The sequence below is a fragment of the Lissotriton helveticus genome, chromosome 8 (genome assembly GCF_964261635.1).
Source record: "Lissotriton helveticus chromosome 8, aLisHel1.1, whole genome shotgun sequence".
Taxonomy (NCBI): domain Eukaryota; kingdom Metazoa; phylum Chordata; class Amphibia; order Caudata; family Salamandridae; genus Lissotriton; species Lissotriton helveticus.
In genome coordinates, this window is record NC_136069.1 from 18,472,890 (window position 1) to 18,488,568 (window position 15,679).

The 15,679-nt window shown below is 42.1% G+C and overlaps 1 protein-coding gene across 6 annotated transcripts in view; it reads right to left on the reverse strand.

Moving 5' to 3' along the window:
- U2AF1 (U2 small nuclear RNA auxiliary factor 1) overlaps positions 1-15,679 on the reverse strand; it is a 123,416-nt gene that overhangs the window by 103,128 nt on the left and 4,609 nt on the right. For all 6 annotated transcript variants that reach the window (XM_078656392.1, XM_078656389.1, XM_078656393.1 and 3 more), the window contains exon 2: positions 11,823-11,910. In XM_078656392.1, coding sequence (XP_078512518.1) covers positions 11,823-11,910 — 88 coding nt within the window. The remainder of the gene's footprint in view (positions 1-11,822; positions 11,911-15,679) is intronic.

Genomic DNA, 15,679 nt, shown 5'->3' on the forward strand with positions numbered 1-15,679 from the left:
GCGGTCAGGCTCTTGTGATATCCAAACTGGACTATGGGAATGCTACCCTTGTTGGCCTACCGAAAATAAAACTAGCACAGTTGAGGGCCACCCTCCATGCTGTTGCACGGCTCATCACAGGTGCAATATGGGGGTCATGTGATCATCACCCCAGCCCTCCACGCTCTGAACTGGCTACCTTATGAATCTAGGATACACCTAAAAATAGCATGCATGACATACAAAGCCATCCACCACAACACTCCTCGCTAGCTGGCTCCAAAACTGGTGCTAACCGGAAGTAATAGAGCTTCTCGTAGTAGATGCTCCCTACTGCCGAAACCCCCAAAATTTCAAAAAAAGAAAACCCATTAGAGATCTTTCTCTGGAATTGCCCCAACAATTTGGAACTCACTTCCCCCCAGAGATCAGGACCATCTCTTCATTTGTTCTTTTAAAAAACGAGACTACTGAATAATCTCCTTCCTAGCTGAGGTGACCATCCATGCCAATTTGATTTCTTTGCTGATGTTTTCACTATGTCTCTTTGTATTATCTTTTTATGCTGTATATTCTATATTTTGCTCCTTGTATATTTAATGCAATTTATTAGGTTGTACAGCGCTCCGATACCAACATTTTGGTCAAATTCGCGCTTTATAAAACTTTATAAATAAAATAAATTAATTTGTTGTTACCCACTCTCACTCTTGATACTCGAGAGAGTACTATCCCACCAGAAGCCAGAGTTCACGATGAGTCACTGCTGTGCAAGTTAGTCAGAGAGAAGCTCCTCAACTCCCATGGCTGCCTGTATCAAAAGAAAGACCTGCAGCATTACCAGGGGTCCACTCCAGCAGCTACCATACCTCATGGCCAAAATAAAAACCCCGGAGGAGCACGTGCATGATGAAACAGCAGCATCCCAAACAAAAAGCAGGATAACAAGACATCAGTACATGCGACCTTAACCTTTACCCCTTTCCCAATTCCATCCTTGGTATTTTCTAATCCTGCCACAAAGCTGTCTGTTAAGGCACCATTTTAGTCATGCAGTCGGTTGCTTTTAGCTATGAACACACGTCATAAGTCAATGGTCATTCTTCTGTTCTCATTTTCAGCAGCAGGCAAAAACCCTTCCTCTTGAACATCCCTCTTCAGCGAGTGGCAGTGGATGGCTTGGGCATGGCTGCTTAACACTCATCAACTAACTGTAAATTGTAACCAACAAAGACTACCTCAAAATCTCCTCTAACCACCTCAAGCCTTTCTCAGACTAAAAATGTGCTGCAAGCTAAGCACAATTGAGGTCAAGCAGGTTTGAATTATAACACAACAAACAACCACAGATTCACACATGGCTAGTCGACAATGAACCTAGACGTCTTCAAGTTGAGAGTCAATGCAAAGATCATTTGGACTCACCCTCAAAACAGGCCAGCTCTTCAAAGAACCCATCGCCAACTTCCCTCTCCCCGAAAAAAGTGAAACTCCTCCCTCATGAACCTGGGCGCAGGACAACAGTGCCAGTTCTCTCTCAACTGGACTGAGGCAAAGCTTTTCTTAACACCAGTCTGGCCACCCACAAAGACATTGTAATTTCTGCAGCACGTCTCATCAGGGTGGTAAGAGAAGTTCAAACAAATTTCCTCAACACTGGAAGAAGTACCCTTTCTTTCCCACCAAGCCTGAAATATTTTTAGGACCAGGCTATGTGACACCACGCCCCTACACAATGTCAAGAGTAATTAAAGCCAAGGTGGACAACATTACATCAAGAGCCAGGACTTTAACAGACTTTTGATAAGGAAATGCAAGAAGCAATGGACTTAAAAGACTGGTCTATTCTCCATCTACGCACCACGATCTGTGATAGGCCCACTGAACGCAGTACTGCGCTTGTAATTCAGGCATTAACTGAAGGCACATTTATCAAAGACTACTACCACCCTGCATGATCAAACCTACACTTTACCTACTTCATTACAAACGACCCCACCTGCTGTTCTACTTATGCAGCACGCACTTTGAGGCTTTATAAAAACTGCCTCAGAAGAATTTTCAGCTCTATTGTGAATAGAAGGAGGGACTTGTCATAACCTGGACATGGTTGCTCTGAGTACTTCATGAAAGAAGCTTGAGTTGATAAGCAACTGTTCTCAGCTGTTCGTGTGGAGCTAAGAAAGAACAAGGCAGAACTGAGTTTTAGGAAACACTCAGAGACCTTCCTTTTTAGTTAGTCTTATTGATGTTAATTGGACTTTATGACTCGCGATGTGTCTTTGGCGCTGGGAGGCCTGTTGGGCAACTACGTACTTTTGAAATTTCATAGAACATGTCAGGCTTTACAAAAGAGAATGCTAGTTTTCATTGCTCGTAGAGCGTCAAGCTAATTGTACAAAAACTACTGTTGCCAGTTAATTTGACATGGAGGTAAGCTGCCGGATAAATAACTAGAGGTTCAATTGTGCAAGCAATGACCAGTGACCAATAAAGTCTTGATGTGGTCAAGCCTTTTACACTCACAATAATATGGGCTGCTGAGGTGAGAATGGCTCGTGTGTGCCGTGCCGGATATGGATTAGGCTCACGAGTCATGCGATCTCCGAAACCTAACTAGGACAGAACAAGGACCAAGGCCTCCCATATAAACTCATTTGATTGGACTAGGTCTTTCCGCTTCTGAAAGTGAAGTTCATAAGCGGCATCTTCAGTCAGCTCTGTGACGGGAGCATAGAGTGCACTGTAGATCTAGTGTAAAACAAAAGGAACTTACATAGTGAAAGTAATTAATTGGGGTGAAAGGGGGCAACTACAGTAGAACAAGAACAAAATCAGCTTACGAAGTAGTTACCTTGCGAAGTAAGATATAAGTCCACCGAGTTGATATCGTCAGAAGAGCAGTGTCATCTACGCTTTGATGAATGAGAACAAAATAGTCAGCTAGGATCCAACATCTCCATATAGGGTTTGTGGAGAAATTGGGACTGGGACTGATCCTTATGGAACACTGCATCCCTCAGGGGAACATTCAAGCTTCTCACAGAGACCATCCAGTGAACGAATCCAAGCACTGGCTTCCGTGCATATCCAAGTACAGAAGCGACAAGTGTTTGACAGAGCGTAATGATTGAAGATACTGAACGCTCCCGGTAAATCAAGAGGGACCAGTAGGCAAGCACCACCATTGGCAAGGATGCAGTGTACCACAACACCTGCAAGGTTGTCATGCCTCCATACCTCATAGTGAAGCCTAACCAGATGGATCTCAGAAGGATATGCTTGGGTAGGATCATGTGCTGAACTGAACTCAATTCTGTTATTTTTACTAATTTCCCAAAAAATAAGAGAATGAAAAAACTCAATCATGGTGAAATATCAAAATGTTAAAATACTGTTTCCACCAAAATAGTATGTTTTTGTGGACAAGTTATATCCATATTTTGAAAAAGAAAGGAGGAGAGCTGGAGAGGGGCAGTACCAAGATGGAGGGGTAGGTTGAGAGGGGGGAAAAGGGGACACTATCCCCTCAAAATAAAGCAAAGGTTTACAGGGGGAGAAAGGAACAAACATTTTTTTTAATTAATGTGATGTTTTTTAAACTGATAAATAAAAGGCATTGTCACTTACAATGCCAATAACTTAAACTGTCGCAAATGCGAATCCTATTGCATTGCAAATGTGTGCTGTGCTATAAAAGAAAATGTAAAACGTTAGGAGAGAGCGTGTGACGCCTGCCTCAGCAGGCAGGACAAAGCTATTTGAGAAAATAGTGCTCGGAAGCTGCAATTAAAGCCTACCAAGTAACAACAGACGTACCAGGGGGTGTTGCCACGAGAGCTTACAAAATTAGAGAATGCGGCACCAAGGAGGGAGTACTAAGCCTATTGGCCAATGAAAAGCCACAGTTTACCATGGACAATAACACAAGCCAATGGACAAATATGGGCGGAGAGTCGGCGGAGCTTCAAGTCTCTACCTGAATATAGCATGCATTGCATTAAGGATAGCAGTGTAACTGGAGTTAAGCCAGGGTATTTCACAGGATAGCAGCATAATAGGGTTTTTAAAGGCAACACTTTCTTACATTTAGTGGAGTATCAGAATGCAAACATACACAACGGAGACCGACTGCCCTCCTGCAGTGCGAATTGTCAAATGCAAGGCTTCCATATTACCCAACACGTGACCCTGCACTCTCATTAAGTGTGATTTACTGCCACTTAGGAAGTCAATTTACAACAACAGAGGCAAAAAAAGAGACCAAAGCATCATCTATAATTGGAAAGCCTGCCAGAACAACATTAATTGATTTAATTTTTATAGAGATTGTGTCCAAGAGATGGCATAAACCAATAAAATCGATAAACTTGAGCAGCAGATGGAAAAAGGAAAGGAGGCCAAGGATTGAGTTAACGAAGAAGCATAGAAAAATAAACATGGACCATGAGCTAGTAACCCCTACCAAGAAAACAAGTGTAGGCTATAAGAAGACATTTATGGATGCAACTGCCCCATCAGTCCAAGAAGGGACAATCACAGTAATAATAGGTAGTAAGGTTAAGAGAGGGACTGCACAGGCTGATAGAATGCAGACTTGTGTGCCAACTACTCGCCAATGGTAGAAGAGAGTAAAGGATGTGACAGTCATGGTTAGTCTGGTGAAGATGATCAGGGAGATTTGAAGAGAAAGGCACCCTCCCACCCACAGTAGCAAGGGTAAGAGGCAGTAACCATGCAATGAATACTGAAGACTAAAAGGTAAACAAAAAAGTTACCTAAAGGAAAGAAAACTACAACAGTTAAAGATGACAAAGAGAATTAGTGGATACAATAAACAACAATGACGGAAAGGTTGCAAAGTTGAAAATAACATGGAGTTCAGGCAGGTCAGGCTGGGAGAACATAGATCGACAACAGGACCTGAAGAAGGGAATGAGGAGGAAAAAGCTTAGACAATGGAGGGTAAAGGTGGGATAGCAGAAAAATGAGGGTAGCAACGCAGATTAAAGGATAAAGGCTAAGGATGCAAAGCTGAACAAAGAGGAGCCAAAGCAAGCAGAAGTAGGAGACTTGAGAGCGACCGGTGGATTGGATTAAAAAGAAATGGAGGAAAAGAATAAAGCACTGAACAGAGCAAGAAGTTGAAGCAGCTGTGTGTGGGACAAAGAAATCTCTACATGCACTGTGGAGGGAGGGAAGGAGAAGGGTGCCAAGGTGAACACAACCTGGAGACAACGGAGATCAAGAGAGGAGTACAGGAACAAGTTATTGGCACGGCCATTGGAATGATGCAATTGTGTGGCTGCGTGCGTTTTTCACAATCATAGATTTGACAAATAAACCGTCACCTGCGGCATATTCTGCAGATTGTAAAAGCAAAAATGTTTCTAGCTCAAACGGTTCAAATGTTGCTAAAAACGCAGTAACGTGTGTTGGTAAGCAGCGGAAGGCCCTTTGGAAAGGTTCACTGGTCATCTTTTGATTGCTTGTTGCTATATTTGGGTATTACAATGGTACTAATGAGGTGAAACCAATGCCCAGACCAGGTTAAGGGTAAAAATGAAAAATAATGATGTAATACAATAACAAAATATGCCACACTACGCATAATTCAAGTGTCCCTAAATATTAGGGCTGGAGGGAGTGAAGAGAGAAAAACTGCAGCAGGTAAATCTGAAGAAATACCTACACGAGGCACAAAAACAGCCAATCGTTAGTTTTGGTGTGTAGGCCCAGAGGGTGGGGGGGTGGAGTAGTGGGGAAGAGCATGCACCAATAAAGCCCACAGAAACGGACAAAGTGACACCCAGTCAGGATTGCCTGCCCATTCATATAGAAAGACCCCAAGCTAAGACACCAAACAAACGATGACCAAAAGCATATTATTGCGTAAGAGCAAAGCTAATACAAAGAAACCGGAACAATTACCTTTCAGAGGAGGGCCTCTCCCAGCAGGACAAGTAGTATCACCTCAGCACTTGACCCCACTGAAATACACCACCAATATTTTATACACTTCACCGTAGAACACAAATTTGCAAGTTACTCTTCAGAGTTTGATTTTGTATTTCATTTACATGCGACACAATCTGCAAACTGTTCATTAAAAGGACAGACACATTTAATAAGTCTTGGTGTGTCTGTCCATGAAGATGCTTAAATAAGATTTTCTGACAGATATTCAGAGTTTGTTCTTAGCATATGGTCTAGAACGGTTCTGGGCACAATGTGTCACCAACAGATGTCTCCTCTTCTTTCACCACAATCTAACAAACACCACAAAGGGGCAGATGATGTGTTTCAGATATTGATGTCACCAATGAAGGTTTCTCCAACTGACTGGGTAAGACAAAGCAAGGGAGTGGTATAAGAAGACTACTGGGCTAGTGATGCCAAATCATTCAGACACTGAGACAAGTATGTAAAAATCTAGTCACCCCAAGAATAAAATTCTAGGAAGCTGCATCATATCCATTTCTTACAGGTATGTGCAGCATCAGTTTGTGCAGCCGAGCAAAGGGATTCCCAATTCAAGAGGGAGACACAAATCTTTGGGAAATGTTTGTGAAAATAGCTTGCCATCTTTAAGATATTGGTGAGAAGAAAAGTGGCTCCGATTTCAGACACTTTCTCAAAAAGGTTCAAAACAGCCCAGGCAAGTAGATGCAGGCATGAAGGCCCCATTGTGCACATGTTCAGAGGCATTGCGATGCAATTACCTTTACAACGCTTAAATACGAAGCACCTTTTTCTCACTTTATTAAAGTGTTAAAACTATTAACTCTAACCATTCTAGGGGCCACATTGAGGGATGCAATAATTATTTTCTGCACTGAATAAAAATAAACAATGACAACAAATCCCAGGACTGTAAATCCTTACATCTGAGAGAAGGTGGTGTGGGTAAGCAAACTATGAAAATTGAGGCTTTTTTCAAGCCTTCATATTCAGCAAGTGGATTCAAAGAAGCTTGTAGTTGACACAGCAGTGTTTAGAGTTCAGTACATGATATGACTCCAACTGCATCAAAAAATACAGCAGCCTGTGGTGGGTGTACATGATTGGTACTGGGACCTTGGAGAAATAGCTCTCCTCAAACAACAAGTTTCTTGAATGAAGAACCTTACTTGGTCCATTTAGTTTCTTATGTATGTTAACAAGAAATGCTGTTTTAGCCCTGGAATGACTAAAGCACACACAGACGTTAATAGAGCATTTTGGATTCTTTTTGTGCATTATGGCTACCTTGCTACGATTTTCCCTTTCTGCAGGTACCCTTACTACATAGCGGACAGTATATAACTTCCTTCAATGCATAAGCATTGCTGGCCAAAGGTTGTCTTATACCTTGCTGCTCACAGCAGTAGAACTGACCAACAGGGACCATCTTAAAGTCACTGCAAACAGCAGGGAATAAGGTTGTCTGCAGATTATATTCCAGGCTGCTAAACGTCCACCAGGAGTTGTTGCACCTTGCTTGGCAACAGGAATGGGGTCAGACCTCTACTCAAGTTCTGGATAGCCCTGCAGGAGCAGGCTCCCATGACCCGGGCATTATAACTGCATAAACCTCTTGGACTTCAGGGTATAATATTGGAAAGGACTGTTAGCATGACAAAACCATAAAATGTGATATGCGCTTTAGTGTCGCACACAAAAGACAGCAAGTTATTCCCCGTAGCCACATATACTTATGGGAACTACCAATATTAGGTTATGGCCAAATAATTTCTGGTTTGCCTCCTAATAAAACGGCAAGAGGGAATGTGAACTTCATAACTTTGTTCATGTGGACACCGCCTGGACACCAAAGATCCCCATCACAAATAGTATCCCCCAAGGTGCTATACTGTCTCCTACCATCGTCAACTTTTACCAGGAGGTGCTTGGTGCTCCACTCACAGGAGACAGAATCAAGATTTGACAATACAAAACCAAAACACACTGCTTACTCATTAACCAGACCTGATGTCCAGTGCCTGCCCGAAGCTCAACCAAGACTGATTTCGTATTTGCCAAGGACAAGATACAGTACAAATCTTGCTCCTTGCCTGGAAGCATGACCGTTTCAAACCCACACTCTGACCGCCAAATTACCAGGATTCCCCCTGGACATCAACCACTCCCTCAAGGAAAACACCACCCTAAAGCTCGACAGTTTTGAACGCAAATTCTCCTCAAGTGCCAAATCACCCTGGACACCAACCTGTCCCTCTCAGACTGCACTGCTAAAAATAAATAAACACACAAAAGTTGAGCCCAATAGGTGATCTTTCTTTCAGAAAGCGAAGTCAGGTCTGCTGTTCAAACCTGTGTACTTTTACATCTGGATGGTGATAACCCCTTACACACTGTAGCATGTCTCCGCCAGGGCCTGAAGAAATATGATCACCTCACCCCTATCCTGATTGAACTCCATTGGCTCCCTTTGCCAGCCGTACAAAGGCATTCTTGCCATTGTATTATTACCTTGTAGTCTATGTTGCTTTGTAAAGATTATTTTTGTGATGCAATTCCGCACATGTTTTATAACAAGAAGAGCATCTTTGATTCTTCAGGCGTCATGCATTGCATTAAGGAAGTTAGCACTAGGAAGGCATAGTGGTTTCGATGTGAGAAGTGTGTGTAGTCTGTTCTGCACAAAGCAAAATCATTCTGAACTGCCAGAAATGTTGCCTTTTTTCTGCCTGATTGTGTATTGACCTATGTTTATTATAGCCACACTCACACTAACCTTTCCAGGACACTGGTTCTTGAAGGAGTTTAACTTATTGGTGCACTAATGACTGACGTCATGTGCAGAATATTTCTGATGCTAAATTGGCATGCCATGGTTGATGTACACATTGCAAGCATCGTAGAATGCGGGTATTCAGTTCAGCACCTAGTCGATTTCTAACATCCCTTTTCAATACGATAAAGCCTGACTGACTCAAACTAGGACAAGTCCCTCCTTTGCTTAAGAAACCAGGTGCTGACCAGGAGGACCGCAACAAGTTCAGGTCCATCTCTAACCTCCCTTTCTGGACTAAAATACTTGAGAAATGAATCCTCTTCCAACTCAACCAACACATCAACTCCAACAATCTTCCGACTCTTTCCAATCAGGTTTAAGAAAAGAATGTAGTTGGAACAGCCTTACTTAATAGAGCAGATAACATTCACAAGTTGCTGGATTCCGATAAATGCTGCCTACTCATCCTCCTTGACCTATCAGTGGACTTCAACACAGTCGATCACAGGGTGCTTCTTGAATCCTTTCCAATGTGGTTTGGAGAGATTGGCCTGGTCGTGAAATGGTTCACCTCATATCTTTATGATCGCTCCCAACTAATCAAAATAAACAACTCAACTTCTGACACACCCACCATAAACAGGGTTGTCCCCCAAGATCGGTCCTTTCACCTACTCGCTTTAATATTTACATGGAACCTCTCGCCCCTATACCGAAATAAGCAAACGTCCTCTACCACCTCTATGCACACAACACCCAATCCTAGCTAGAAGTTTCCTCACTAGAAGACATACAAAAACTAAACCAAACACTCACAATAGCCCAAAACTGGCTCTCTCACAATCACCTGAAACTCTTCAAAGATAAGATGGAAATCCCGTTCCTAGCCAAAAGTAGAAAGACAACATAAACCCAAGAGTTGCATAAACACCAATCGACGCTCTGAATTGCAAATTGTGGCTAACTAGATCCGTCAAATCTCTGGGGATCACCCTGGAACCAAATCTGAACATGAACCAACCCACAAAGCACAGCCATGAGCGCTTTCCACAACCTAAAACTCTTACACAAAATCAAACCCTTCCTGTCCCCGAATGACCTAAAAACCGACACACACGTTGGTGCGATCTAAACTGGTTTATGGGAAAGCCACTCTCACTGGCACCACAAAGTCACACCTAGCCCTCTCAAGAGGCACACTAAATTAAGCAGCAAGGATGGTAACGGGAGTAAAAAGACACAATCACATCTAAAAAATCTCAAGTGGCTCCTGATCAAAGCCTGCTGCAGCTTCAAAACAGCCTAGCTCAAGCACAAAGTCCCCCAAAACCACGAAACCAGCCTACCTTGCGGACAAATATCAAAAGCAGACCAGTCAAGAAATCTAAGAAGCACCAATAGTCTTCTGCTCATCCCACCAAAAAGCTCTTGCATGCTTCTTTTCGGGCAAAGCTCCCAAAATCTGGAACAGCCTCCCAGTCCAGATTAGGATGAACCCCTCCTTTAGGAGCTTCAAAAGGCTACTAAAAGATCTTCTCCTTAATCAACACCTAGCCTGCTACATACTGTAGGAAGGCTCCTCTCCAGAACTTCTGTGACCAAACGCTGAACAAGTCCGTGATTTCTGAATCTCAGGTTTCCTCAAAACTGTTTCGATCATGTCTGTAAAGCACTCCGATACCCCTGGGTCTTGCAAGAGCTATATAAAAATCTAAATAAAGAGTTTACAAAGCCATCACTACCGGCACCAACCCAATAATCTTGCAGACAAGCTCACCAACGTTGTGGTTCCCAGCACACCAGCAACCTGGGCACAATCAGACAAAGAAGTCGAATAAAGGATAAACAAAACAGGTCCGCTCAATCTAGCCACCCAGGATTTGGCAAAATATCCCTGTATCAGCCAGGACCCAATGCTGTCCCAACTTAGGAAAGATTTGAAGTCTCGCCTCTTGAAATAAATTATATAACCAAGGTATGTTCACTCTATTTAAATTGAATCAAAGATTCAAGTTCCAAAACCCTAGTTGCATAACCCTTTAGGTTATAAAAGGGTCTTCATCCTTAGGCCCTCACCCCAGGAATGACATTAGGGTGGGCGCAGCAATTGATTTGGGAGCGCTAAAAGATTGTAGGGACGAGAGGAGATAATAATCACCTAGGATGTAATCAGATATCCATTATTTAATGATGGTCATCCTGGAAAGGTTAACTATGGTAGTACCTAGGTGGACGTCTGGGGTGGTAATGTCCTTGTCTATATGTCAAGGCCATTCTGAGTTTCCAAGAAGGGACATGCGACCTTTGTCGGAATCAAGATATCCCTAAAGAATACGAGGAGGAATATACTAAGTTCCCTGTTTTGGTGTTTTTTTTATTTTTATAAAAGTGCCAAACAGCATGCACACAATCATGCAAACTCACAATTGCAGGACACACAGTCACCAGTGCTAAAGCATAAAATAAGGTTGTGTGTGCGAGGACCCTTTTCCATTCTCAAGGGATATGTGAGCAGGTTTTGGAACTTGAATCTTTGATTCAATTAAAATAGAAGGGAGCTACCATGGTTAGTTAATTGTTGCATCTGGGAGATAGTATGGCTCCCCTGAGCTTTCGCCTACTCTCCTTTTGTTGAAATAGCACCTCTTTAAATGACACAATCACAAAGCAGTACCCAACAACAACTCACTTTCTTCTCCTATTACTCTGTGACTTTAAGCTTGCCTTTGACCACGTGTAGTGATTTGCTGCCTTCTGGCTAGACTTGCGCTACAGAAATACAATATACACACAGACATACCGTTAGAGCATGGCTAATGAAGCAAGGGATTCGTCTATAGACATGGACGACAAACTGGATTTCTTTACCAATAGCTATCTTACAGTAGAAGTGCACGATCACTTAGTTCTGCATTTGTGGGCAGCAAGTAACAAGCAATACTAACAGGCAGCTCACACACCGGCAGACCACTTGATCAAGCTTTGTCTTGAATTGCAAACCAGATATCCAGTGTATGCACCAAAGTTCCGCCAAGTTGCACAAGGCAAAACACAGAAAGATCCAGAATCTACCATAAACGGAATGAAGCGTCCAGGAGTAACTTACCTGGCTAAATGTTGGCTTATTGTGTAACCGTGAACATCGGTCTCCATGACGGCATGCTCCAATCTTGAAATAGAAGGAACAGTTTACTCTGAAGGAGGAAGATGAAACAATCATTAGGAAAACTATTAAGGTGGAAAACCTAGAACAAACATGAGAAGACTGAAAAGAAAATGCATTGAACCCCAAAAAGACTCACCCTCAAAAAATACAAACATCAGCAATTATCTCTCAAGCACCAACACACGTTGAATGGAAGAAAAGGGAGCTTTCCTTCAAAGCATTGATACAGGTATATTAATAGTTTTTTAAACATCATTTTTTTCAAAATAAAGCACCTAAAATTCTCAGAATTCAGAATATTCCAGAGGGATGCACACGGACCAGGGGTATGGGATTTAATAAAAGATCTTCTTGTCCATGGGACAGGTTCCTCTAGTAAACTACTTGACCGATAACAAAATCCACTTGTTCGTTTGATGCAATATAGTGCGGTAACAAATTATGGGAGCAATCTCATTATATGTGACCTCTGATCAAAGCCTTTATGATTATGCCAGTGCTTATACCATAGTAGTGTTTGAGTACTAGCAATTCTCTTATTTTGCCACCTTTCCACAGTTCTACATAAGGGGGCTGAAATTTGGGGTAAGCAATAGTTCCCAATTGTTAGAAAGCGCTTTTGAGTCTGCAAACCTACTACCTTGCACGTTTCATGAGTTCATCAACTGGTCTTCAAAAATTCCCAAAGAGAGAAAGGTTGGAAATGTACTCCTGACAAGGGCAGAAGTCAACTTATTCCAGGGTTGGGGAAAAACAGGTTGGTGGGAAAGTGAACCTATGGATAAGGAAAGAGTACTGTCTGCAGTTAAGGTAATATTTGTGCCCATATGTTAATACTGTTTGAGCTTGCATGTATGGTTCACTAATGCAAAGCTTTAATTAGGGTGAGCACTCTATGCAAATGTTGTAAGCTCGGACTCCACTGACAGTGGTTCCAGTATAAAAAGTACACATGTTTGCAAAGTTTAACTATATGATGCTCTGTATAACGCTCCCAGAATGCTCTCCGAGTAGATGAAAATGTTTGAGGAGTCTCTGCTCTAAAATAAAACGTTCACAAAAAACGCAGTCACAAAATAAACGTTTTTTCTAAGCCAATGTGACATTTTAGGTTTCATTTCTTCGAAGCGTGATTTAGTAAAATATGTGGTTGCACGATACTATTCACAAAAAAAATTCAGAATGGAAAATCAGTGCACACTGTTGCGAGAAGATTAGGGAAACATGAAAATAATCAATCACTGGCAATTCCAATAGGTCTGACATTAGCGGTCAGCCTTTTAGTTTGTCATGTTTTGCTTTATTGGACACGTTTTTTTGTAAAACTGTTGTGGGAACTGCCAAGCCCTCACCATTATACCAACCACTGACAAAAAAAGAATACTTTTTTTGGGTCCCAAAAAACACACATTGCCACAAAAACCACTGGCACTGAACAAAACTACTTTGTGTGCCGATATGCTCCTTGGTAAAGGAGAGAACGATGTTACTTACAGCAGTCAGCCTACAGACGGAACCAGAATTTCGATATAAACAAAGGGTTTTGGTTAATTCAAGACCCAATTGGGGGCCCAATTCTTAAATTAAATCACAATAGTGCACCCAGGGTATATATCCTTGCGGTAGTCCGGATTTATGGCTTTTGTGAATTCACAATAATTTTCAAAAGTAGGCCAGGAAATCGTACGTCTTAAAAATATTGGCAAACAGCATTTTAGCACAAGCAAATATGCATGTTTAGATTTGCTCATGCAAAAATCTGTTGGGCACTTACAAGTTCACTTTTCCCCCAACATCTTTTTTCCCCAACCCTGGAAAAAGTTTTACTTATACCCTTGTCAGGAGTACATTTCCAGCCCTTCTCAGTATAGGGAAAGATTGGAAAAGAGCTGGTGAAATCCCTTAAAACATGCAAGTTAGTGGGTTTGCACAGACTCAAGTGCAGTCCAACCCTATTGCTCAACACTAACTTCAGCCCCAGTACGTAGATATGCGGAAAGGTGGCAAAATAAGGACATTTCTAGAATTCAAACCATACTATAGTATTAGCTGTGGCATATTCAGACAATCTATTATCAGAACTCTTACATAATGAGATAGCTGCTATCATTTTTTTGCCACTTTACGTGGCTTCAAAGTGGATTACTTTACCGGACAAGTTGATTTATGAAGCAACCTGTCCCACGGACAAGCGATTATTTGATTAAATTCCACACCCCTGGGAAGTCGGATTGTAAAGACCGCTTTAAAACTGCCCCTTTTTAGACGGGTGCCCTAACATTTAAATATGTGATGGCAGAGGTAGATGCCATGACACCTTTATAATATTCTAAACAGTGTTCAACATAACTGGGAGCAACAAATGCACCATAGTGTGCACCAGTGGTTTAAAAGGAAATACAGATAGAACAGGTACTCGCTATTTAGAGTAACAGTTCGCTCCCGAGAAGTGCCAGTGGTCTCCCATTAAACAAACTGCAAGAAGGCAGAGAAGTGCAGGTGCTTTCCCTTTCAAATTAAGACCCTACCTGCCAATTTCAAGCATTGGTGTACACATATTCAAGACAAGGTTCTCTTCTAACACCGGCTCTCTTGTTCGTCCCACAAAGGGCAATGTCTATCCCTTCTTTAATCCATACTTTAAGTGAAGCATAAGCACTACACCCTCCAAAGCGAGCAAAATTAGATCTCAGGAGATTTAGGTCTTTCAGATTCAGTGCAAACAATAGATAATTAAACCCCCATGTCTATGATTTTCTCATGATAAAGGCAGTATTTGAATAACTGAATATGAAAGGAAAACACCTCATCCTGGACCAGCCCACAGAGACTCCAAATACGTTTCAAACCACATTTCAAGTACGAGAAACATCAAGCACTTCAATCCATTTGTAAACAAGCTCTCTTACATTTCTAATAAGCTTGGCTGCCCTAACCTTATGGTCGAAGATGTTCAAATCTTCAAAGCTAGCATAAATAGATCGTCCACACCTATAATTGGGTCTTCTGCAGAATCCTGTAACAGGCCTGATTAAGTTTGTTATCCAGCATGGCTGTTTGCACATATAGCGCCTGATTACGATGTCAGAGGCTTTCCGACCGACATGGTAGGTTTAAAGTCTGACCGCGGCATTATGACGATAGCAGTCGAAGTTTAAACTGGCAGGGGAATCCGACGCTGTTCCAACGGGCTCCAGGAGCCTATTGGCCAGTCAGTAAGCCCTCATAATCCACGAAGGACAGCGTTCCGCCATTGGAATTATGATAAAAGATGGATCCATTTAAATCCGTGTTTAATAAATTAGGCATGTCATATTTTGGACTGCTTCCACAAATCCTCAGTAAATGGGGCAACAAGACCACTCACAAGTAACCCAGGGTCTCCTGACGGATAGCCATTCCATCCATGAGGCCCCATTTACATTTTAATTATTTTTATCCAATGGCCATCTATTAATGGAGGGAGAAGCAGTTTGATTAAAAACGATAACTACGCTTAACAGCTTTCTGTAAAGCCTTCAATTGGTTTACGATGTTTTGGAAAGACACTGAAAATCCAGTTCCTTGCAAAGTAAAGTAGTGGACCAATTACACCTAGATCCCATTTAAGGACGTGGGGCCATTATTCTGATGCTATCCCATCCTGGCAGTACTGTGCCATCCTGGGAACACAGTGCCTACACGACCACAGCCAAATCACCAACGGCAAGGCTGGAACAAGGAGATTCACAGCAAATCACCGCCATCATTTATTTTGTAAACTATCAAATGCACAAAGGAGCATTAGTGGTATAGAC